Source organism: Mastigoproctus giganteus, chromosome 4 (assembly GCF_048544385.1).
Source record: "Mastigoproctus giganteus isolate SK-2022 chromosome 4, ASM4854438v1, whole genome shotgun sequence".
Taxonomy (NCBI): Eukaryota; Metazoa; Arthropoda; class Arachnida; order Uropygi; family Thelyphonidae; genus Mastigoproctus; species Mastigoproctus giganteus.
The window spans coordinates 79,753,591-79,781,080 of record NC_143578.1 but is presented as its reverse complement, the minus strand read 5'-3'; the positions used below and the strand labels follow the sequence as shown (position 1 = coordinate 79,781,080).

The 27,490-nt window shown below is 36.3% G+C and overlaps 1 protein-coding gene across 2 annotated transcripts in view; it reads right to left on the bottom strand.

The window, feature by feature from the left end:
- LOC150086861 (urocanate hydratase-like) overlaps nt 1-27,490 on the bottom strand; it is a 379,529-nt gene that overhangs the window by 290,569 nt on the left and 61,470 nt on the right. For both annotated transcript variants that reach the window (XM_090371633.1, XM_090371634.1), the window contains exon 6: nt 14,568-14,624. In XM_090371633.1, the coding sequence (XP_090227759.1) occupies nt 14,568-14,624 (57 nt within the window). The remainder of the gene's footprint in view (nt 1-14,567; nt 14,625-27,490) is intronic.

Sequence of the window (27,490 nt, the reverse complement as noted above, 5' to 3'; positions counted from 1 at the left end):
ATTTGCTATGGTTAATTCTTGGTTCAAGCTTTGTTAATATTACAATGAAATTTTAGGATGCAAATGAATTCTTAAATGTCACTGTAATATTTAAAACTTATCATAGTGTTTGTTCAATGGTTTCTCACTAAAAAAAAGGGCACCTCTAACAAAGAAATTCTGCAGTTAAATGTAGTCAGTTTCTTACATTGCACTTTTGCAATGTAAGAAATTATCTATTAAAATAGTATAAAATATTTTTATAATATTTTTATAATATTTTTATAGTTATCTATTAAAATAGTATAAAATATTTTTATAATATTTTTATAGTTATCTATTAAAATATTTTAAAAGAATTATTCCCAAAAGTTTTTATTTGTTCCTGTTATGATTATATAATATTGTCCATATAAACATTATTTAAGAAAAATTAAATGCAACTGGGCATAATATTTTTAAGAGTTATAATTATCTATATAATATTGGTGTAAAAACACCATAGACAACTCTTAAAGGAAAAACTACGATAGTAGTGTAAAAGGCATCATTTCAACTCTATCTCATATTGTGCTCATCCTTCACAAGGAGTTACCATGTACTGCGCTGCCTCGAATAAGTAATGCTTCACTAACAGAGAAGACTAGTGTCACTTATTCTCAGTGGGCATCACCACCCAGATGGCATCATTTCAAGGCTTGTTGGCCTTTCATCGGTCAGTGGGTGGGCAGGCACCCTGGTATTGCAAACATGACAACCCATTTGTGAAGATAATCCCACAATATAAGAGATGCACAAGGTGTATGTGATGATGTTTAAGTAAAATTAAATTCAACTAGGCATAATATTTTTAAGAGTTATAATTATCTATATAATATCGGTGTGAAAACACCATAGACAACTCTTAAAGGAAAAACTATGACAGTAGTGTAAAGGGCATCATTTCAACTGTATCTCATATTGTGCTCATCCTTCACAATGAGTTACCATGTACTGCGTTGCCTCGAATAGGTAATGCTTCACTAATAGAGATACAGTTGAAATGATGCCCTTTACATTACTATCGTAGTTTTTCCTTTAAGAGTTGTCTATGGTGTTACACTGTGTTACGAGTGGTATGAATCCCACCTTTCTCTTTTCGGATAAATTAAATATTCAGTAATGGATAAATTAACTATTAGTCTGATTTCCCTAGTTGCTGACATATATTTTGATTGTGTTGAAATCCATAAAATTGTAATACCATCAGCAAGGATGGAAATCAGTAAAATTAAATAAATATTATTCGAAATTAGAACTAAAATATTAAATATCTTCTAAAGACCCAGCCCACTCGTAACCTTGCTTAGGAGAAAATTATATACAGTACATTTCAGCTATAAGAACTTCCGTTGAGAGGTCACGAATGTCAAGGGAAAAGTGTCTTCTCTTATAAACACACGAGCGTTCAGCAAGTATGGGAAGATGCTATAGCAGGGGAAGAACAGTTCCTTCCCCATATAAACAACAAAATACCTTGAGCTCTTTCCGAATGATGGTGATATTGAATAACAATCTCGCTTGCCCAAAAATGGTCAAAAAAGTAACACCAGTGTCAGTAGCCATGACGTACTTAAGGTTGGCTGCTCGTTAAGTGGTCCAGAAGAAGAGTCAACAGAGTTTTCAACCATGACAAGGTACTTGAACCGCCTAAGATTTTGGCCTTGGAATTAGAACATCCAATGAGACAAGCGATGGAAAGATACCCAAAAGATTTGACCCTGAATATAAAAGCAAAGGAGAGAAAAATAGAAGGAAAAATTGAGTGTTAAGATTTGAGAAGAATTAAGAAGTAAAAGGTGTTGGCATTGTTGTTGTTAAGTGAGAAACAGATAGTATAGTATTAGTAAGAAGAATTGGAAAATAGTTCGACTTAGAAGATTAAAATAGTCGCGATTTTTGTCTGTAGTGTAAACGTTACCTTAGTAAGAATTGTGCCAGTGAAAATCATATTGAAGAAGTCAAGTAACTTTCCAGCAGCAGAATCAAGCAGAGGGAAGCGTCCTTAGAGGGAGAAATCTCGATCGAAACGAGGGAAAGATACAGGAAAACGGTAAGCGAAATGTTTCATCATGTATGTATGAGAATGAGAGAGAGATAGTTTAAATGGAATATTACGGTGACGCAGTTTTAAAAGATGATTCCTTTCTAAGTTGATTTCTCTCTATGTTTTATATATGTTACATATGAATTGTATTACATGTCGCGGTACAACAGAATAGGTACCATGAATATTAACTGGTTAACATAAAGGTCTGATATTCTAATGTATGTACTTAAAATAATAAATGTCTTAAATGTTAAAATGTTCACAAATATTAAATGTCTTAAAATATTAAATGTCTTAAATATTAAATGCCTGAAATATTAACTGTTTTAAATATTAAACTGAGGAGAAAAGGGTGAAAAGACGATGGTACCCAGTTGATATTCAACAAGGGCAAATAGAAAATATATATATATATATATATGTTTATGGATAGTATAGATTGTTGTATTGATGGTATGGCCCTTGTAAGAGAAATATAATTATAAGGAATCATGGTATAATACTAAAATGGTTTAAATCAAATGATGATAATTTTCTAATCTTTAATAAGAAGATGAATGTTATAAGAGTGAGAATGAGCTATATGTGTGTATTTTCCTATGTAATGTGTTTTTATATATATTGTAATAAATGATTGTTTTGTTTCTAATACTGCCTCGTTGCTGACTTCAGATCACATTAGTAATCACCTTGGGTTGATTAACTTCAATTAAAAATTATTGCGCTAAGGAAGGTAATTTCATTAAATTTATTAATTAAATCCTTTCTTAGTTACACAACGCGAAAAAAACGGGTTCAAATCGCGATATAAGGGTTAGATAGGTCATCCAATCTCACCTATTATATTTAGGGTATATGAAACCCGGTCCTAAACAAAGCCACAAGGCACACAGATAAGCCATAACTATGTTGGGGAGTTTACTGAGAAAAGGGGGGAAAGGTTTAACCATGCAAATACAACTTAATGACAGTCTTCATAACAGTCACAGCCTTTTGTAATAGAAGACGCTATTTATTATGTTCCCTGACAAAGGGGTTGCCACGATTGTATTTAACTTTTCTTAACTATTATCCACATCATAACCGTCCACCAACGATCTATTCTATTCATTGTTCCCACGGCTACCTCTCAAAATCTCTCTCTCTCTTTATCTCTCTCTCCCCCCCACAATTGATGCCGTGATCTCACTCTCTCTTCATACCCCCCCCCAACAACTGATATTAAAAAGATAATTATAACTCTTAAAAGTATTATGCCGAGTTACATTTAATTTTACTTAAACATTATCACATGCACCTTTTGGCATCTCTCATATTGTGGGATTATCTTCACAACTGGGTTGTCATGTTTGCAATACCAGGGTGCCTGCCCATCCACCGATGAAAGGCCAACAAACCTTGAAACGGCCACCAGGGGGACCATGGTATTCAAAGAATAATAGTAATAATAGTCTTCTATACTGGGGAAGCATTGCCTATTCGAGTAATTTATGAGTTTTTGAGTGGTGTGAGTTGAAAGAGTTACTGTCCTTTTCATTCTTCTACACCATTTCTTTTCTTATACTCCTACTATAACTTTCCCTCTACTTTTTGCTTTTCTAAGTCTAATAGGGACAAGTGGATAGTAGAGTTATTATGCCACACATATACAAGCCTTGAAACGGTGCCATCTGGATGGTCGTGCCCACGGAGAATAAGTAATAATAGGCTTCTCTATTAGTGAAGCATTACTTAGCATTATTAGTGAGGCAGTGCAATTAGTGAAGTGTTATTAGTGAGGCAATGCAATACATGGTAACTCCTTGTGAAGGATGAGCACAATATGAGATACAGTTGAAATGATGCCATTTACACTACTATCGTAGTTTTTCCTTTAAGAGTTGTCTATGATGTTTTTACACTGATATGTATATAAACATTATATAAACAAAATTATATGAGTATCTTATTATATTATGTGAATTATATAATGTGTAGTATATATTATGTGCAGTATATATATATATTATGTGAAGCTATTTAGTACATACATCTCAGAAGCATCATCTCTACCACTTCATTAAAGAAGTCATTGATTGAAGAGAAATAGCAAAATAATTTAGAAGTTTAGACAATTTAGAAATACCAAGACAATACCTTCTACAATCTTAACTAGATACTTAAACCAAAACAGTATCATAACAGACCACTTTTTTTTTTTTTGGGCTGGGGCATTAGCATTAGTAGAGGCATATGATGCAAGAAAGCAAGCTTATGCAGCATCAGCCAAAAAAAAAAAAAATAATAAAACCGCTCCCATTTCACCCATCCATTTGTTCCAAATACCTGTCCAGCTGAGCCTTAAATTTATTTAGGCTATCAACTTTCACAACAAGAGATGGAAGTCTGTTCCACCAACCAACTACCCGCTAGCTAAAGGCAAATTTCCACACATCTATCCTACATCGGTCTTTCCTCAATTTGAATTTATGCCCTCTAAGGTGATTATTCTGAGCAAGAGGAACAATTTCATTAGCATTGAGCATGCTCAAACTATTCAAGGCTTTATACACCTCTATCAGATCACCTCGCCGGTGCCTAGTCTCCAGACACTGTAATTTACAAAATTTAAGCCTTTCTTCGTAAGAGCAACCCTTTGTTCCATTCACTAATCTTGTTTCCCTTCTCTGTACTTGTTCCAGCAGCTCTACCTCCTTGTTGTTGTTGTTTTGGTTTTTAGGAGCATTAGCAACTAAGGCCATATTGCTCAAGGATATGCGGTGGTCATTCCTTGACCTTTCCGCATCCTCCGTATTTGGTGGTGATGGGCTCGAACCCCGGTCTAATCAAGAAGCGTGTGCTACACACTGCTGCTCCTTCCCACCTGGCTACGGAGGCGCCGCCTTCTTCTTGAAATGAGGTCTCCAGACCTGTATACAGTACTCAAAGTGTGGCCTGACCATTGCCTTATACAAGGGAATAATTACCTCCTGACCACCTTTGTAGCCAGGTGGGAAGGAGCAGCAGTGCGTAGCACACGCTTCCTGATTAGACCAGGGTTCGAGCACATCACCACCAAATACGGAGGATGCGGAAAGGTCAGGGAATGGCCACCGCATATCCCGGAGCAATATGGCCTTAGTTACTAATGCTCCTAAAAAAAAAAAAAAAAAACCAATCACTTCCTTATCCCTGCTAGAAAAATTTCTGTATATCATTGACAAGACAGTACCAAGCTACTCTTGCAGCCCATCTGCACTGCTCAGAGAACATATCTCCCTACCCCCAGGTCCTTTTCATTCTCTACCACTGTCAGTGTAGTACCACAGAGTTGATACGTTGCTCTGGGATTACTGTTTCCCATATGTAGTACTTTACATTTGTCAATGTTAAACTTCATTTGCCACCTCTCAGCCCATCTGCTCAACTTTTCCAGATCCAGTTGCAGCAGCATAGCATCAGTAGTGTCCTTAACAACCCTGCAAACCTTTGTATCGTCTGCAAACTTGGACATTAAGCTTGATATACCATCATCAATATCATTTATAAATTCAGAAAACAATAATGGACCCAACACTGAACCCCGAGGGACTCCACTAATAACATTAGTCCATGATAAGCAGTGTCCATTGATTACCACTCTCTATCGTCTCCCCCTCAACCATCTCTTTATCCCTAGCAGCAATTTGCCTCCAATGCCACACTGCTCCAATTTGTGCAGCATTCTTTCATGTCCAACAGTATTAAAAGCCTTTCTAAGATCCAAATATATAATATCAAAGTTATTCCCTGCATCCAGTTCTTTTGTGACTGCATCACAGTATCCAATCAAATTGGATACTATGCTGTGTCCGAGCTATAACTGAAGTCTTGTCTAGATGATCTTGCAGTACTTCTTTAACCAGTGCCTCCATTAATTTTCCTGGAACAGAAGTTAAACTAACAGGTCTATAATTACTTGTATCGGCCTTTGATCCTCCTTTATGAATTGGGGTCACATTTGCACATCCCCAGTATATGGGTACCTCCCCTGAGTCTAAAGAAGCTCTCATAATTATGGCTGAGGGTTTGCTTACTTCATTTGCTGCCTCCTTTAATATAACTGGATAGATCTCATCCACCCCAGGTGCCTTTTTTATGTTTATCCTCAACAATTTCTCCTCCACTTTCCTCTCAGTTATTACAAAATCATCTAGCTCACTGCCAGAGTTTACTTCACCTCTGGCATTCCCCTTCCTGAATAACTCCTCATGTGTGAATGTAGATGCAAAATACTCATTTAGTTTGTTAGCCACATGAGCAAGATCCTCAACTTTTGAACCATCAATATCCAGTGGACCAACCTGATTCATCCCTTTCCTTCTAGAGTTTACATAGGTAAAGCATCCTTTGCCAAGAATTTTACATACTTGGCATCCTTTGCCAAGAATTTCTCATAATCTGCCTTTGCCTGCCTAATCTCCTTTGTGACTTTGTTACAGATCAGCTTATATCTATCATAGGCTTCCATGTCACCCATTAATTTATATGTATCCCATGCATTTTTCTTCTCATTTTTCTTATGGCAGAGAAGAAAAATGCATGGGATACATACAAATTAACACATGACACAGAAGCCTATGATAGATACAAGTTGATATGCAACCAAGTTACAAAGGAGGTTAGGCAGGCGCAGATTACGAGAAATCCTTGGCAAGGGATGCAAAGAAAAACAGCAAAGAGTTCTTTACTTATGTAAACTCTAGAAGGAAGGGGATGAATCAGATTGGTCCACTTGATATTGATGGGTCAAGTGTTGATGATCCTGCTCAGGTAGCTAACAAACTAAATGAATATTTTGCATCGACATTCACACATGAGGAGTTATTCAGCGAGGGGAATGCCAGAGGTGTATTCAACTCTAGCAGTAAGCTACAGAATCTTGAAATAACTGGGAGTAAAGTGGAGGAGAAACTGTTGAAGATAAACACAAGAAAGGCACCCGGGGTGAATGGGATCTATCCAGTTATATTAAAGGAGGCAGCAAAGGAAGTAAGCAAACCCTTAGCCATAATTATGAGAGCTTCCTTGGACTCAGGGGAGGTACCCATAGACTGGAAATGTGCAAATGTGACCCCAATTCACAAAGGAGGATCAAAGGCTGACACAAGTAATTATAGACCTGTGAGCTTAACTTCTGTTCCAGGAAAATTAATGGAGGCACTGGTTAAAGAAGCACTGCAGGATCATTTAGACAAGACTTCAGTTATAGCTCAGACACAGCATGGTTTTGTTAAGGGAAAGTCTTGCCTGACCAACTTGATTGGATACTATGATGCAGTCACAAAAGAACTGGATGCAGGGAATAACTTTGATATTATATACTTGGATCTTAGAAAGGCTTTTGATACTGTTGCACATGGAAGACTGCTACACAAATTGGAGCACTGTGACATTGGAGGGAAATTGCTGCTATGGATAAAGGGGTGGTTGAGGGGGAGAAGACAGAGAGTGGTAATCAATGGACACTGCTCATCGTGGACTGATGTTATTAGTGGAGTCCCTCAGGGCTCAGTGTTGGGTCCATTATTGTTTTCTGTATTTATAAATGATATTGATGATGGTATATCGGGCTTAATGTCCAAGTTTGCAGACGATACAAAGGTTGGCAGGGTTGGCAAGGACACTACTGACACTATGCTGCTGCAACAGGATCTGGAAAGGTTGAGCAGATGGGCTGAGAGGTGGCAAATGAAGTTTAACATTGACAAATGTAAAGTACTACATATGGGAAACAGCAACCCCAGAGCAACGTATCAATTTTGTGGTACTACACTGACAGTGGTAGAGAATGAAAGGGACTTGGGGGTGGTTGTGCAGGCAGATATGAAGTTCTCTGAGCAGTGCAGACGGGCTGCAAGAGTAGCTCATGGAGTATTGTCAATGATATACAGGAATTTTTCCAGCAGGGATAAGGAGGTGATTATTCCATTGTATAAGGCGATGGTCAGGCCACACCTAGAGTACTGTATACAGGTCTGGAGGCCTCATTTCAAGAAGGATGTAGAGCTGCTGGAACGAGTACAGAGAAGGGCAACAAGATTAGTGAATGGAACAAAGGGGTGCTCTTACGAAGAAAGGCTTAAGTTTTGCAAATTACAGTGTCTGGAGACTAGGCACCAGCGAGGTGATCTGATAGAGGTGTATAAAGCCTTGAATGGTTTAAGCATGCTCAATGCTGATGGGATTTTTCCTCTAGCTCAGAAAAATCACCTGAGAGGGCATAAATTCAAATTGAGGAAAGACAGATGTCCATGATTAACAACTCTACTTTTCTGATCGCTCTGTCATCAATGGCTGAATGGGGACAACCTGGAATGGGCTCAGATTCTACTGATGTTCAATCACATCTAAACTGTCTATACCAGTGCTTCACAATGCCATAGGATGGGGCTTCATCCTTATATACAGCAGTCATCTCCTTGTGGATTTCTTTAGGAGATTTCCCCTTCAAAAACAGAAACCAGATTACAGCTCTGGATTCAACTTTGTCCATGATGCTACTTCATCACACATTCAGCTCTGTAAGAGAAAAACAAATTAAGACACAGGACTGAAATTTTACACCTTTGATACAGAGATATTTATGATGCTACACACAAAATATCATGATTTTGCGATGGGTGGAAGTAGGTGAGGGCGATTGATGTTCAATAAAGATTGCGCCTATCAGTCCCAATCTTTATTGAACCACCCTCATATATTTAAAGGTACTGTGCAAATACATATTTAAATATGTATATTCTTAAGATCCAGGTCTCCTGATAGACACTTTTTTTATGATTTCCTACTTTAACTGACTTTTCTGATTAGCCCATCAAATATCAGTCCCAATCATATAGGATAAGAAGGCTTCTATTGTATATATAATGTAGACTGGTTCAGTCTACAATACAAAAATACAGGGTGTTCCATTTTAAAAGTAAACTCACATTATCTGTATTAAGTACAACACTAAGTAATGATCATTAGCATTAGCATTAGTAGAGGCATATGATGCAAGAAAGCAAGCTAATGCAGCATTAGCCAAAAAAAAAAAAAAAAAAAAAACCTCCTTCCACTTCACCCCTCCGTTCGTTCGAAATACCTGTCCAGCTGAGCCTTAAATTTATTTAGGCTATCAACTTCCACAACAAGGGATGGAAGTCGGTTCCACCAACTAACTACCCACTGGCTAAAGGCAAATTTCCGCACATCTATCCTACATCTGTCTTTCCTCAATTTGAATTTATGCCCTCTCAGGTGATTATTCCGAGCAAGAGCCAGTATTCCATCAGTATTGAGCATGATCAAACCATTCAAGGCTTTGTACACCTCTATCAGATCACCTCGTCGGTGCCTAGTCTCCAGACACTGTAATTTGAGAAACTTAAGCCTTTCTTCGTAAGAGCAACTCTTCGCTCCAGCAGCTCTACATCCTTCTTGAAATGAGGCCTCCAGACCTGTATACAGTACTCAAGGTGTGGCCTGACCATTGCCTTATACAAGGGAATAATCACCTTCCTATCCCTGCTAGAAAAATTCCTGTACATCATTGATAAGACACCATGAACTACTCTTGCCACCCGTCTGCACTACTCAGAGAACTTCTTATCTGCCTGCACAATTACCCCCAGGTCCTTTTCATTCTCTACCACTGTCAGTGTAGTACCACAGAGTTGATACGTTGCTCTGGAGTTGCTGTTTCCCATATGTAGTATTCTACATTTGTCAATGTTAAACTTCATTTGCCACCTCTCAGCCCATCTGCTCAACCTTTCCAGATCCTGGTTCAGCAGCATAGCATCAGTAGCGTTCTTAACAACCCTGCCAACCTTTGTATCGTCGCAAACTTGGACATTAAGCTTGATATACCATCATCAATATTATTAATAAATACAGAAAACAATAATGGACCCAACATTGAACCCTGAGGGACTCCACTAATAACATTAGTCCACGATGAGCAGTGTCCATTAATTACCACTCTCTGTCTTCTGCCACTCAACCATCCCTTTATCCATAGCAACAATTTGCCACCAATGCCACACTGCTCCAATTTGTGCAGCAGTTTTCCATGTGCAACAGTATAAAAAGCCTTCCTAAGATCCAAATATATAATATCAAAGTTATTCCCTGCATCCAATTCTTTTGTGACTACATCATAGTATCCAATCAAATTGGTCAGGCAAGACCTTTCCTTAACAAAATTATGCTGTGTCTGAGCTATAACTGAATTCTTGTCAAGATGATCCTGCAGTGCTTCTTTAAACAGTGCTTCCATTAATTTTCCTGGAACAGAAGTTAAACTCACGGTCTATAATTACTTGTGTCAGCCTTTGATCCTCCTTTGTGAATTGGGGTTACATTTGCACATCTCCAGTCTGTGGGTACCTCCCCTGAGTCCAAGGAAGCTCTCATAATTATGGCTAACGGATTGCTTACTTCCTTTGCTGCCTCCTTTAATATAACTGGATAGATCCCATCCACCCATCATGTACAGAGAAGGGCAACAAGATTGGTGAGGGGAATGAAGGGATCCCCTTACCAAGAGAGGCTTAAGTTCTGCAAATTGCAGTGGCTGGAGACTAGGCACCTGCACGCTGATCTGATTGAGGTATATAAGGCCTTGAATGGGTTGAGCACTCTGAATTCTGATGGGATCCTTCCACTTGTTTAGATTACGAACCTAAGGGGGCATAAATTCAAATTAAGAAAAGACAGATGTAGATTAGATGTGCAGAAATTTGCCTTTAGCCAGCGGGTGGTTAATTGCTGGAACAAACTTCCATCTGTCGTTGTGGAAGTTGATAGGTTGAATAAATTTAAGGGGAAACTGGACAGGCATTTAGAGGGAATGGTGTGATTTTTTTTTTTTTTTTTTTGGATGATGCTGCATAAGCTCATACACTTGCTTTCTTGCATCAAATGCCACTGCTACTACTACTACTACTACTACTACTATCCCAGGTGCCTTTCTTGTATTTATGTTCAACAATTTCTTCTCCACTTTACTCTCAATTATTACAAGATCATCTAGCTCATTGGCACTGTTTACTTCATCTATGGTATTCCCCTTCCTGAATAACTCCTCATGTGTGAATGTAGATGCAAAATATTGATTTAGTTTGTTAGCTACCTGAGCAGGATCATCAACAGTTGAACCATCGATATCAAGTGGACCAATCTGATTCATCCCCTTCCTTCTAGAGTTTACATAAGTAAAGAACTCCTTGCTGTTTTTCTTTGCATCCATTGCCAAAGATTTCTCGTAATCTGCCTTCGCCTGCCTAACCTCCTTTGTAACTTGGTTACAGATCAACTTATATCTATCATAGGCTTATGTGTCACATGTTAATTTATGTCTCCCATGCATTTTTCTTCTCTGCCATATGTCTCATTAGTTCATCTGACATCCATTTAGGCCTAAACCTTGAACAATATTTCTTAGTTGGTATGCAAAGCCTAGTAGCTTCCAAGATAAGTTCTTTGAATGCTTCCCATTTTGAGTTTGCTGTTGGTAACATCATCAGTTGGTCCCACTGTATAGAATTTAAATACTGTCTCAGACCATTGTAGTCGCCTTTATGAAAGCAATAACCCTTCCCTTTACCCCTGATGGTAGTTACCTCCTTGAGTAAATCCCACTTCAGCACACTGTGATCACTGCCACCTAGTGGTTCCTGTATCTGCAGATTCTTAATGCATGAAGAATCACTACTGATAATCAAATCAAGAGTATTGCTCCCTCTAGTTGCCTCTCGAACATGCTAATTTAGAAAACAAAATCACTGGCGTAATTGTGCAAGAGTGCTAGCAGAGAATGTTGCATAACTTGAAAAAGTGACAGTTTTGAATTTCAAATGTTCAGTTTGTCAAAACCTAGTGTCTTTGAAGTTGCATATATGATTATTTAAATAAGTGTCATGTCATATACCAATGAGCAACATGTTTTTTTAATGGTATCTTATTGAAAAGAAGTCTTTTTTTTTTCTTTTTTTTTTATGAAAATCCCAAATACGAGAAGTATTAGAACCTATAGTACTTTGCTTATGTTGGAGGTTGAGAAGACGAAAGAAGATATTTATTTTCATTAGACTTGAACTTCTGTAGACTGCAGTTTTCATGAAATACGTATGAAGGAAGGTTGTTCCAGAAAACAGTAGTTGAATGAATAAACGAGGAAGATGGAAAGTTGGTTATGTGAGCTTCAATTTGGACAGTAAATGGATGTTGGCTGGTGGAGACATGTATCTGGACTGTTTTGAAAGAGAGAGCAGGAATTATAGAAGCCAATTCAGAAGAACAGTGCCCATGGAAGTATACGTAGAAAAGGCATGCAGCAGAAACAGTACATCTATGAGACAGTGAGTGGATAGACTCTTTTAGAGAGGAGTCATTAGTTAACCTAACTGCCCTCTTATGAATGGAATCTAGAAGCCTGAGAGAGGTTTTGGGGGCACCGCCCCAGATGTGGGAACAATATTCCATGGTAGGGCGGATTTGCAATTTGTACAGAGTGAACAGCTGTTTGCAAGAAAGGTAACGCCAAAAGCAAAATAGAAAACCAAGTTTTTTGATGCAGAGGAAGTAATATTTGTAATGTGCTTGGGCCAAGGAAGATTAGAAGTCAGGGTAATCCCAAAAGAGATATATCATTTTGCCTAGAAATTGGAGTGTCCCCAAAGATAAGCATATGAGCAGAAGAATCCTTTTTGCAAGATATAAGACAAGACTGAGTTATAGGAGGATTGAAATCAACTAAGTTGTCTTTGCACCACTGGAGATTACCTGGAGATCGACATTTAATGAATTGGTAGTGGATATTCGAGAAGTTGAAGCTGATTGAGCAGGGCAAGCTGTATGAAGTAAAGAAATTTTTGGATATGGCGTACACATGGTAAGAATATACCCAGATCCTTGACATAACGTGGCCTCGACAATCCCCCCCCCCCCCGCATACACACTACTTGGACTTCCTCCATTCACTATCTGGCAGAGTAGAGGTAGCAAGATTATACACTAGCTGATCCAGAAGCCTCCTAAAGCGTTACCAATAGGTTCAGTCCATTGTACTAATTAGCTGCCGGCCTTCGAACACCGTTTTAGAGCTGTACCCTCGAAATGTAAGGAAGATTGGATCTCGCCATGATGCTCATCATAACCTCAAAAGTCATCAATCATGCTGCATGATGGAAGAGATGGGGAAGGGTTGACCGGAACTTAGCTCTGGAGTGAATGTCAACAAAAATTTGTTGTAAAATTCCCTAACTCTAACTCTCCATGCAAGCTGCAATTTACAAGGCAATAAAGAAATTTCATAAGTGTGGATCAGTTAGAAATAAGGAACACAAACTTTAGATGACATTCCACAAACAGTTTTGCAATCTCCAAACAAATCTCTATAGAAATTCAGTATTCAAGACAAGATATCACTTAGTTCAGTTCATTTTCTATTAGAAAACATCTAAAACTTTTTTTATACCAAATTCACAGTATGCATGAGCTTCAATTTCAGGATAATGTTAAGAGATTGCAGTATTCTCCTGGTTTAAAATTTTACTTTGCTATGAATATATTGAAATTTTGGATAAAATTTATTTCACAGATGAAGTGTGGTTTTACCTTAGTGGCTACATCAACAGTCAAAATTGGAGAAAATCTTTTCTTTTTTTTTTTTTTTGTGGAACTCCCTTACATGCCCAAAATGTTCAGTGTTTGATGAGACATATCTTGAAGAAGAATAGGGCCCATATTTTTGAACAAACTGTCACCGCTGATGTTTACCAATTACCAAGGCATCACTTAATACAGTTTACTGGATTGCTAGATGGTAATGAAAAAGACATCTGGCTCCAAAAGGAGGGGACAATACCACATAACCACTGAGATATTGCATGAGTTTTTTTTGGGGATTGAATTATATTGGAAAGACTTTTGCCACCTAGGTCTTCTCATTTAATATCCCCAGACTTCTTTTTATGGAGGTTATTAAAGCAGAAATCATGCAAAAACAATCCACAAAGAATTTAGCAGTTCAAAGCAAGCATTAAAGATAGTCAGCAGCATATCAACACAAACTTGCATCACTTACAACAGCCGGTAATGAACAGTGGATACCTCCAGCATTGTGATTTTTCTTACCTCCACGTATAAAGTTTAAAAAAAAAAAACAGCTGAAGCAAAGCTCTACAGCCTCAGTCAGTCTTACATTCTAAATGAATCACATTGTGAAAGCAAAATCAAAGTCCAGTATAGCCAACTACATGGAACTACTTACTCTGATTTTATTCAACTCTTCAGCTTTTCTCTACAATATGAATTATTTATAGGACTTATAGTACCGATTATTTTTGTCATTAGGTTTTAGCAAGAGCTTATGTTTTTTACAGTATTCCATAATTAACTTGCAAAAAACATAAGCTCTTGCTAAAACATAATGACTTCTTTGCAATACTAAGACAATAATGTTATTTGTGTTGTAATTTGAACAAGTTCTTACCTTCCCCTTAAGATCATCTGACCCCAAGTACTTTCGTCCAGCATTCATAACTGTCAGCTAATAAAAATACAGGAACATTAGTGAATTTTTTGTTAATCTGTACAAACTTAAATAATACATCATTATATAACTCTTCTGTAATGACATAAATGTAATAACTCCTAATAACTTCTACTCATCTTCATATAAATATGATATTTCTAAAATTAACTTTGATTCTTAACATAGAGGATGTAATGTAATATATCGTGCTATAAAAATTAACTTGTATCGTAAGGAAAATTAAAGAACACTCCTTTAGAGATCTATGAAACTCTCAGGATAGCGTACCATATATAATTATCACATAGGTAATATGATAATTATAAACATCCCTGTAAGGGCTGTTTATAATTATGATAAATTTTGATAGAATTTCTTATGCTTTTGGACAAAGGAATTATAATGGCCTTATACATAATTTACATTGTAGAAAACCTGGTAACTGACTGGTGAGTCTAGAGCTAGTCACTTCTACTGGCATGATTTTCAAATATTACTGCATGTGAAAATAATTTTCTAAATTTTGTTTCTAGAGTTCCATACCATATAAATCTCCACAATGCATTCCATAACTTCAAATGAATAATCCTGAGAAGAATGGCACTATTTAGTTCTATTTAGTTCTATTTCACTATTTAGTTCTCAAAAAAGGAAATACTTGATTTGTGGCTGGAGGCCTTGCTTCCATAGCTCAAATTATATTATTTCTATATTCATTTAGAACCTCTAAACCAGGGGTGGCCAACGAGTTGATTGTGATCTACCAGTCGATCGCGGACTTAATTTTGGTCGATCGCGGATTTAATTTCGGTTTGATCACGACGAATTTTAAATATACAGTCATCCCTTGATTTGTGCACCTTGCGCAATGAAATTTTTGAGATGGTAGATCGGGGAACATTTTGAAGGAAAAAAGTAGATCGCATCACAAATTAAGTTGGCCACTCCTGCTCTAAATGAATCTATGAGACAAAAGATGTTGCAAAATGCAGAATAAAATAAAAAATGCAAAATCATGATTCAAGTATGGAGGCTACATGTCCAATCCGGGACAGTTTGCAATGCGGGGCAAATGACTTAAATCCGGGTCTGTCCCGCATAATCTGGGACATCTCGTCTCTTTAACTTTCACAGACTATCAACCTCAACCAAATAAAGTTAGTTTATTCCACTGGTTGACAACTGATATAGTTAAGTCTAGGGCAACCACTTCAAGATATGAAAATTACAAAAAGTCATTGTACATGTCAGGCATTGCTTCTTTCTGTACATAGTTGTAAGTAAACTGGGTTTGTTATTGGTGCATTAATCTCACATTAGATGGATGTCACAGAGCAGAGCAATACCAAGGCAACTCATGGCCAAGTGCCACCACAATATGAGATCAAAGCACTAAGTAGTAAACCCAGTTTGCTCATAGCTATGTACAGAAAGAGGATATGCCCAACACGTGCAACAACACACTGACAAAACATAAAATTCCTGAAGTCCAGTCTACTAGTTTTTGCCAGTAATTTGTATTAGTATAAATTAATTTAATTTATTTATACCCCTAGTCGTAGTCTGTTTGACCTTCCTAGATAAACAAGTGACTCAGACCAGTATGTAAGAAAAGCTCATGAGATGTTACTTTGCTGGTTGTCTGTTGATTCATGCAATTGCTGACAACCCACACCATCCAAAGTCGACTATTAGTGGGTTATGAAATGGAAGAGTAATGGTACTACCACTGATTAGCAAAGCTTGTTGGAACAACCTTCCATCTGGTGTTGTGGAAGTGAGTAATCTGAATAAATTTAAAGAAAGATTCAATAAATTGTTAGAGAGGATGTGCAGATGAGGCAGGCAGGGTTTTCTTCTTCTTCTTCTTCTTCTTCTTGCTAATGCTGTATAAGCTTGCTTCCTTGCATCAGAAGATCACTCCACATGACTAGTGGTACTTGGAAGGGCAGTATGACAATCTCATTGAACATCCCTACAAAATATCAACCAAGTCTTTAAGGCAGCAACAGGCACTGAGCTCTCTGTGAACACACTATGGGCAGGGCATAAGCCAATTGCCACCAACTGCTATCCACAGTCTTGTCTAGCATGGTGCAACAAACACCATAATTAGTCCACAGAACAGTGCGAATTGGTTCTGTGAGTCAAATCTCATCAAATAATTTTTTGGGTTTAAGGCAATTGTGTTGTGCAGTGTAAGAATTTTGAGCTTTTGGAAATGGATAAGATTTTTGAAAAATTTTACTTTTTTACTTAATTAACATATTAAATGGTTTAAATAGTCTTAATAGTCCTTAGTCACATTTGTTAGCTTATTTTTAAATTTAACTAGAGATTTTGTAAGTTACAACTTAATATTCATAGAGCCTTCGTATCAGTGATTTTGTTGTAAAGATCATATCTTATAACTAGTAACCTGTTATATCTTATAACTAGTAACCAGTTTTATATATATATATATATATAGTAAAATCACGTTAATACAAACTCACTTTATAAAAGTACTCATTCATATAAAGCACATACCATTCCCCCACGAAAGGATAGGCTTTTCTATGTAAATATATTTGTTTATTACAAAATTCGGTCAATATATATTACAAAGTTCTTTTTTCACCCCGTGAGAAATAAATATTGTCATTTTGTACATTTAATACAAATGTACAGAGCTGTCTGATTATTACCCCTATTATTACCTCTGGCCACCTGGCTCCCTAAGGATTACTTCCCTAAGGATGGAAGTGTTTCTAACAAGTCAGTGGAATTGTTTCCACTGACTTGTTAGAAATTAGTTTTGTGTGAACAAAAGCAGTTTATGGTAGCTACAACATCAGGTGCACTCTGAAAAATATCTTTCTGTAGAATGAGTTGTTAAATTAACAAAAGAATAAAAAGTCTTTTTAAGTTGTTTACATGCACTCCCTCGCTCTCCAAAGGAATAAGATCAGTTGCAATCATTACCCCAGTTCAAAGTCGTTTGCTACCAGATACAGTAATCTAATTTTTGTGTCATTTTATGTGAGCTGATGTCTTTTTTGGAAATTATGTTTTTAAATTAATTTAAAATTTTTTTATAGTAAATCTTATCTATCAGTGTTATGGTGACAAAATGTAAACGGATGGAATTAAACCTGGAAATTAAACTAAAAATTATACAAGAGACTGATAGGATGGAAAGAAGCAAAACGGACATTGCAAAGGAATACAACATCCCTTTACCTACTTTATTAACAATTCTGAAAAACCGAAAAAGACTTAAAGTGCATGACACTGGAGCAGCGATAAAAAACAGGAAATGAATTTGTGGTGCAAAATACAAGGAGCTTGAAACAAAACTTTTCAAGTGGTACCAACAAATGCGTGCATCTAATTTGCCAATATCAGGTCAAATTTTGCAAGAAAAGACAAATTATCTAGCTCAGCAACAAGGAATTAGTGACTTCAAATGCAGCAGTGGCTGGCTCCAAAGATTTAAAGACAGGAATAACTTCGTTTCGCGAAAGGTTTGTGGTGAGGCTGGATTAGTCGACAAAGAAAAGGCTGCAGACTGGTTGTGTTCTGTGTGGTCCATTCTTGAAAAATATGCGGCAAAGGATATTTTTAATCTTGACGAGACAGGTTTATTTTATAATTTGCTGTTCGAGGAGAGTCTTGTCATGATGGAAAATTTGGTAAAAAAGACTCACTGTTCTGTTATGCTACAGTTCAGATGGTAGTACAAAACTACACCCACTTGTGATTGGTAAGTTTTTCAAGCCAAGATGTTTTAAAGCAGTTACCAGTAATTATGAGGCCAATAGAAGTGCTTGGCTTACACTCAAAATTTTTCAGTCTTGGTTATCAAAAGTGGACAGAAGAATGGCTTCAGAAAAAAATGAACATTTTGATGATTCTAGATCATTGTACAGTGCATTCTGCTGAGACACTTAAATTGACAGATATAGGGCTGTTGTTTTTAACCCCCAGTACCACCAGTTTAATGCAACCACTGGATCAAGGCATTATTTATAACCTCAAGAGAGCATACAGAGTGCACCTGATAAGGTACTTGATCCGCAACATAGGAGGGAACAATTTGCAGTCAAATTGGAATGCCTTGGATGCTATCCGTAATTTTGTTATTGCTTGGGGCAATATTGCATCAAGTGTAATAATGAACTGTTTCAGAAAGAGTGGTTTTGGAGAGAACATCATTGAAAAACATGGTCCAGCAGATGAATGTGATGGCAACATTGAATAATGGAGGAATTTGAAGGAGCATATGAATTTTGTTGGCAAATTTGAAGAGTTTGTGAAGGTGGATGATGAAGTTGCTACCACAGCAATGCCAACACCAGAAGAGCTGCTCAGCACCAAATAAAATGATGATGTTTTTGTTATCAGCGACAGCGAAAGTGAAGAAGCGCACACATGCCATCTAAAAAAAGATGCCCAAAATGTATTGAACATAACAGAGAATGTGTTGGCCTGCAGTAAAGTTGATAAAGAAACAACCATTGCATTTGATAATGTCTGTACTGTAGTTAAAAATGCATATAGGACAAAAACTAGGCAAACAACATTGGATTCTTTCTTTAAATTAGATTAATTTATTAAAAAGTTAATGGTTTGTATATCTCCTTTTATATTAAAATTGTAATTCTTTTTACTGTTATACTAAAATATTGTATATATATCAAAATTTATACTGTACAATATTTTCATTTCCGTTAATTGCTTTTTTTTAGTTTATCTTACAAATGAAATAAAATTTTTAAAAAATATGTTATTTCTATTACTGTGTTGTTAGATGAGGCTTTCATTTTTATTTTATTAATTTATTTTTGTTATTATTATTTATTATTAGTCTTAGATATACAATATGTACCAAAAAAAAAAAACAGTACGATTTTGACACTTTTGGGGGACTTGTTACTACAAACCTCATTATTACAAAATGTGAAAATTTAGGTCCCTTGAACTTTGTATTAACAAGATTCGACTGTATATATATATATATATATATATATATATATATATAATAACAAACTTGTTAGTGTAATATACATATATATATATAATAATATAAAATAATATAAAGAAGGGTTGTCAGTATTATTGCTGTGTAACCTGTGAATAGAGCAGTGTTATTACTGGTAACTATTAGTTTATCCATAATTGATGCCGCCAACTCTGACCAATTATAACTTTATAAACATAAATAAAATTAAATTACAAATAAACTAAATAAATAAAATACATAAAATTGACTGCAAAATATAATATAATTTAAAATACAATAAATCATATGAATATATATTAAAAATATAATAAAATATTATACATTAAAAGCGTTAAACCCGTACTACTGTAAAACTGAACCTTTTGGCAGAATATGCTGCCTTTCTCAACATAAGTAGTGCTGCATCAACGATTCATTATAAAGTACTAAGCCTTCCCAGTAGACTATTAGTTTAATATTTTAATTTTAATATTTTTTAAAATATTAAACTAAACTAAAATATTTTAATTTAATATTTTTTTAAATATTAAGCTAAACTAAAATATTTTAATATTTTAGTTTAGTTTAAACTATTAGGTTTAATATAGTATTCTCAAATTAAACTGAATTTAAACGGACATCATGCTCCAGACAATAGCAGCAAAGAAAAGGGTTCATATTAGTGGATGTGCTGCGGCTTGAAAGAGAACTGTGGGGTAGTTCTATGAATCAGAACCTTAAAAATGTGCTATTTATTTCATGTTTATAGGCTATCTGAAATGGAACGTGATAGGGGGGAGGATTCTTTGTGTATATTCGGTGCACAATGTGAGGAAATTAGGTACGAATTAAGTGTTCAGCGTTTATGAGAGGCTTGAAAAACAGGGCGTATACCCTCGAAGGAATTAAAATGGGGCCCATCAAACTTTCAGGTGACCATTTCAATACCAGAGCTTATACTCATGCAACAGGCAACACAGCGACAATCCTCAAGGCAGAATGTGCTGGGCCCACAGGAGGTAGTTATTATCATTGACTCTATTGCCAGGGAAACAGGAAATATTTTATGCAAAAAGAATAGGAGGAATAAGACCAGGGTATGTCTACTACAGACAAAAGTTCAAGATGTTATAGAGCAGATATCACCTTTTAAGGGCATAAAAAAGACGTAAAACTTTGGCACTAATAATGTTAACATTTGGAGATCTGAAGACTTACTTAACAAGTACAATGCAATGTTAAGAAAAAAACACATGTAAGGATTAAATCTGAAAGTGTCAGCAATTCTGTCCAGACTCAATGGGGGAAGTACATGTAAGCCTTGTCATCAATTCAGTCCTAGAGAAAATGTGCAAGGCTCATGGCGTAGAATTTTTCTTACCATGGTTTGTGCTTGTTAACAGGAAAGACTGTTTTTACAGAGATGGGATAAACTTAAACAGAAGGAATGCAAAATATTTGCTGATGCTATCAAAGCAGTGTTAGGTGGGTCGGTAAACTGCTGGCCTGGTAGAATACAGTAATACTCCGAAGTTACGTGATAGGTGGGTCCGACGAAAATCGCTTAAGTCGAATTTGCGTAAGTCGGGGTACAACTTTGCATATAAATACATATAAATTTTGTTTAATTGGGACCAAGGACTAAAAAAAACACTAGTTTAGAAGAAAAATATTTAATAAAATTGCAGTTCTTTATACATATTAATACAAAATATGTATTAAAAAAATAAATGAGTTACGTAAAAAAGTTATTTCGATGTCGATGGCTTCATAAAATCTAACAAATTTGTCTGACGACACAGCGCTTCTTTTTTTCATGCAGAATTTCTTCATAGCAAGCTAATATTTTTTTATTCCTTGCTTTGTAGCTATAACGCGTTCTTCGTTGGAGTCTATGTTTTCTAAAATTTTTAAGCCCTTTTCAATTGAGCTGAGACCTTCTGTCAAGCTTGCAATTGTCATGTGCTTTTCTGGTGGAACTGGGTTTGAAGTGTTGGATACTTCTGTGACGTTTTGTTCATGCATCTCTATGAGTTCATTCATTGTCAGCTCCTGACTATGTGAATCCAACAGCTCGTTGACATCATCACCATTGACTTCCAAATCTAATTGCCTGGCAAGATTAACAACTTCTTCTATTACATTAGCGACATGATCAGTTTCTGGCATTGTTTTCGTCTCGGTTTTGAAAAAAAAATGGACAAAGTTACTTCCAGACACCATTCAATGTTTTTTTTTGTGAATTTCATCCCAAGATTCTTCAATGATTCTTACGGCATCTAAAAGATTGAATTGTTTCCAAAAGTCTTTAACAGATATCTCACTATTTTGTCTCATAGCTTCATTCAGACATGCAAACGAACGCCTCAGTAAGCCTTGAATGTTTTGATAACTCCCTGGTCCATCGGTTGAAGCAAGCTGGTTGTGTTTGGAGGCAAAAACACAACTTTCGCACGTGGGTCGAAATTAATTAGGGTGGCAGGAGGGTTACCGGGTGCATTGTCAATAAGAAGCATCACTTTAAATGGAATCTGTTTAGACTTGCAATAACGTTCGACTTCAGGTATGAAGTGGTGACCAAACCAGTCCTCAAAAACGGAAGCTGTCACCCAAGCTTTATTATTTGACTTCCAAATCACTGGTAGGCTAATTTTAGATATACACCAAACGAAAAAATCAAGAACCGCGTAACTCCGAGTTCGCATAAGTCGGGGTATTACTGTACACAAAATAATATATTAACAGCCACAGGCAGAGGTGTAAGTGATTCTTGCATTGCTTCTATTGAAATGTGCAACAGTCTGGAAGGCAAGGTGTTGGGAATTTCAAGGCCAGCTGGGGCCCTCATGGAACAAGAAAATACATGGGACTGTGTAAGTTTCACATATACATGCATGTACACTAATGCTAGGAGCATAGTAAATAAATTTGATGACCTTGAAGTACTGGTTAAGTCATTATTTGTGGAGATATCAGAGATATGGTGTCAGTGAGACATCTGGTGACTATGGGCTTGGCAAACCCAGAGTCCTGAGATGGATATCATCATTTTTCTCTTTTTTTGGTAATTCCTTTCTACTTCTCTCTCTCTCTCTCTCTCTCAGGGTAACTCAGAAAAATTTTTTTTTGGCTGGTGCAGCATAATTCTCAGGCTTCCATGTACCATATGGCTAATAATAATAATAATAATACAATATGGATAGAAAGAAGAGACAGCCCATGGGGGGATATGCTCTTAGTTAAGTTATCTAATTACCAGCAGCGATTCATTCTGCATTAAGAATCTGCAGTTAAAAGAACCACTAGAAGGCAGTGTACTGCTGTGTGATTTACTTAAAATTTAACCACCATCAAGGATAAAGAGAAAAGTTTTTGCTTTCATAAAGATGTCTACAGTGGTCTCAGACATTTCTAAAATTCTAAACAGTTGAACCAACTGATGAGACCAATTTGCTGACATTACCAACAGCAAATTCTAAATAAGTAGCATTCAGGGAAGTAACTGTAGAAGTTGCTAGACTTTATATACCAACTATGATTTGTTCAAGGCTTGGGCCTAAATCGATGTCAGATGAACTAATTGAGACTCATAACAGAGAAAGAAAAATGCACCGAATGCATATAAATTATCAGGTAAAATGGAAGCCTACAGTAGACATAAACTAGTCTGCAATTAAGTCACAAAGGAGTATAGCAAAGCTAAGGCAGACAAGGAGAAGTTTTTGGCAAGGACACAAAGAAAAACAGAAAAGACTCCTTTACTTATGTAAACACTAGATGTAAGTAGAAATGATCACATTAGTCCATGAAAAGAAGAATCAAATTGTGGATCATCCTGCTCAGGTTGCTGAAAAACTGAATACGTATTTTGCAATGTTAAGAAAAAAACTGCAAAATACCTAATTCACATGAGTAATTCTTTATTGAAGAGAATGCCAGAAGTTTATCATATTCTGACAGGGAGCTAAATGATTGTGATAACTGAGAGGAAAACAGAAGAGAAATTGTTGAAGCTAAACATAAAAAAAAAGTTACCTGTGGTAAATGGGATCTATCCAGTTATATTAAGGCAGTAAAGGTGGTAAGCAAACCCTTAGTGATAATTATGAGAGCATCCCTGTGAATGTATCCCCAGTTCACAAAGGGGGGTTAATGTGAGACATGAGTAATTACAGACCTATTGGCAATTTAACTTCTGTTACAAGAAAAATAATGGAGTCACTGGTTAAAGGAGTAATGTAGAACCATCTAGACAGGAGTGCAGCTATACTGCAGTACAGCATGGATTTGTTAAGTGATGATCTTATGTGACCAATTTGACTGCACACAAAAGGAGCTACTGAATATGAGCAAGCTCAAGAGCACAGGATTTGAGAGCAAGTAGGGAGATGCCTGGAGCTTTTTTAGCATAAAGATTATTTAAAATTCTTCTAAGAACCCCAGAAGAGCACAGGAGAATGAATCAAGCAGTGTGCTGGGCATAACAGTAGATAGCATGTCAAGGTTGCTGATACAAGAGATAGAAGAAATATAGGATGCCAGGAGGTCAAGCTTTGTCTGTATCTGAAGAACCATCAGGTTGTAACAGAAGTAAGCATATTGAAGGACAGAAATTGTGGCCAATAGCTTGGCAAGAGACCAGAATGTTCAACCACCATTTGGACAAGAAGCAAGTTTTCTACTCTTAGCCTGTTCAAAATCAAATTTAGACTGATTAATAACTGCTTTACAATTGTTGCAAGCTTTAGTGAGGGCAGAAAATGAACTGGAGATTTCAACACAAGCCAAATGCAATATGTTGCCTCCTTAACTTGTACAGTCTTAGCACATTTATTGGAATACTAAAGTTTAGATAAGGGACAAGATTTTAAGGTGCAATTGGAATAAGGGATTTCATTCCTACAAGAGTAATTTCACTGACAGGATCTGAGCAAACATTGGAATCAAAAGAATTAAAATAATAATCCAACCAAGGAAAAGAAGAATGGAAATCATTCAGGTCATACCATTTCTCATTCTTGTAATGTCAAAAAACACAAGGCTGAGAATGAATATGAGAACCACTGGAGAAGAGACCACCACCAAGTTGTAATCCAAAGTGCCTAGAGTACCACTAACATTGCCATGTACTTGGAAGGGTTGTCAGTGAGAAAAAGATCAAGGGTGTTGGGTGTGTGGTTAGGACTGTCTGGTATTCTGGTAGGTAAATGAACAAGCTGAATTAGTAATTATTGCAATCATTAGTAATCACAAAAATCTCATCATCTCAACTAGCTGGATTCGTACAACCAGAAAACTGAAACCAAGTGAAGTTGAGAACATTAAAATCACCAGGGAAAATTACCTCACTGTTGGGAAAGTTAGACTAGAGAAAGCTGAGCTGTAAAGATAGGAAGTCAAAGAGTTCCATGTGCTTAGTAGTGGTGGAAGGAATGGTAGAGGCAACAGATGAATTTGATAGAGTGTGAAGGAGAGATTTTTAAGCCATTGGAGATCAAAATGAGGAGATTAGGAGATTTCATGTAAGAAAGTCTCTAATAAGGAATATCAGAGTGGAATATCATATGCACAAGTACAGTCTTTGAAGTGAAAAGGAATCGTATGGCAAACAGTTATAGCAACTAAAATGATTAATGATTCAGGCAACCAATAATCAAGACTGTAAGTGGGGCTTGAGAGATTGTAGGTGGAAACAGATGTTTGAGATTGGAACTGAAACCAAATATATGTGTGAAATGAATAAAAAAGGTTTAGGGAGATTTAGAACTTTTTTCAGATTAGTTTTTTTCTATTAGTTCTTGATGATGCATTCAGAATTCAGAAGATAAATAAAAATTGGAGGGTGGGGGACATGTATAAATCAATAAAATTTTTGGATATGGCATGTATACAGCAAAATTATATTCATCTGTTTTACATAATGTGGCCTTAACAATTCTTCCCCCACCACATGCATACACACTACTTGGATTCCCTCTATCACTAGTTGGCAGAGTAGAGGCATACATACTAATTGATCCAGATGCCTCCTAGAGAATTACCAACAGGTTCAGTCTGGTGGACTATCTAACAGCCAGTGTGTGAACACCATTTTAAAGCTGTACCCTCAAAATTTGAGGAATATTGGTTCTCACCCTGATGCTCATCATAACCTCAGAAATATCACTTGTATTCCATGATGGAAAACATGGAGATTACCGGAGCTTTGTTCTGAAAACTAAACATGGGTTTCACTACTTGAAGCCTCCTATAAGCAAAGTGGTGTTGTTCCACCAGATGATGAGAATCATTTACTACCTATTATTGCCTGGTTACACAGAGAGAGAGAGTCATTCCTCTGTGTGAGCTAGTTTCCACACCTCAACACCTGCAATTCTTGGTTCACACCTGGGTGATCACCTCCAATATACTAGATGCAGTGTTTCATAGATGGGAGTATAACACACAGTTATAACTCACTGATTCAGAGGCAGTATTTTGATTTTGTTGTGATGTAACTAGATGTTTTTGTATCTAGGACAAAATGATAAATATGCACCTCTACCATTATGGAATGCCTTCAACAGTATTTTTATACAGATTGCTATGTCCCTGACTTTGTTGCACGTGGTGAAAGTGACTCATGTATCCCCTTACCCCACCCTTGTTCCAGCACTGGCTTCTGCATGCATATGCACACACAGAGTGCTGCTCTGTAAACAGGGATTTTGAATTTCTTTTGTCCCATAGGTCATTCACCTGCAAGTATGAACCTGTGAATGAGTGATTATACTGTTCATTTATGTAAGTGATTACAGAGCCTGGATCTAGAAAACTCCAAAATTCATCACTGAAATCCATGCAATATTTTGTGCTTTCAATATCAGGTGATTATAGATGCCCATGACAGGAATGGAAAGAGCTTATTATTGAAAATAATATTTTTTAAAACCTGAGTTTTTAATTTTTTCATTTTAATTCATACAATTACATAGTTTTTACTTTAAATAATAAGTGAACTAAATTCTAAAAATAACTTTTGTCAATACCACAAGATTTTTTTAAGGAATTATTTAAATGGTATGTTTGGTTTGTTTGTTTGTTTGTTTGTTTGTTATTTGGTTTTTAGGAGCATTAGCAACTAAGGCCATATTGCTCCGGGATATGTGGTGGTCATTCCCTGACCTTTCCGCATCCTCCGTATTTGGTGGTGACGGGCTCGAACCCTGGTCTAATCAAGAAGCGTGTGCATATGTTTGGTAGGTCTAATTTGAAACTCAATTAATAAACATGCAAGCATTCCAAAACATTTTTCTTTCACCAAGTTCTGTTGATATTAAATTATATTTTATTTAAGTGATTACAGACCCTGGATCTAGCAAATATTCTGGTGTATAATTCAACCTTTGCAACACAAAAAAAATTGTCTAAAATTAATAAGTCAACTTATTAATTTTTTCAGGAGTAAATTCGACAAATGTGTGAACAAGCTGCAAGTGTTTTGCTTGTGGCTGATTCTGCAGAGCAAGTGTTCTTTTGAGATTTTGAAAATTTTAAAAATGAAAAGTTGTACACAAATTCTTTTAAATATATATTAATTTGCTCAAATTCTGACTTGGCTGCCCAATGTTAGTTGTCAACTATTCTCAAAAATAAAATTGGAATTTCAAAAATAAAATTGTAAAAGCAACTCTTTATTACTTCCTTTTTGATGCAATAAGATCTACTTCTATTTACGATTCATTAGATTCAATTTAATCAATTTCTAGATCTAATTCCAAAGAATTTGGCTTGCTTTTGTAAGCCCAACTCAGACAATGGTGGATGCCAGGTCCTTTTGCCCCCAGTTCCACACACACACACACACACACACACACACACACACACACACACACACACACACACACACACACACACA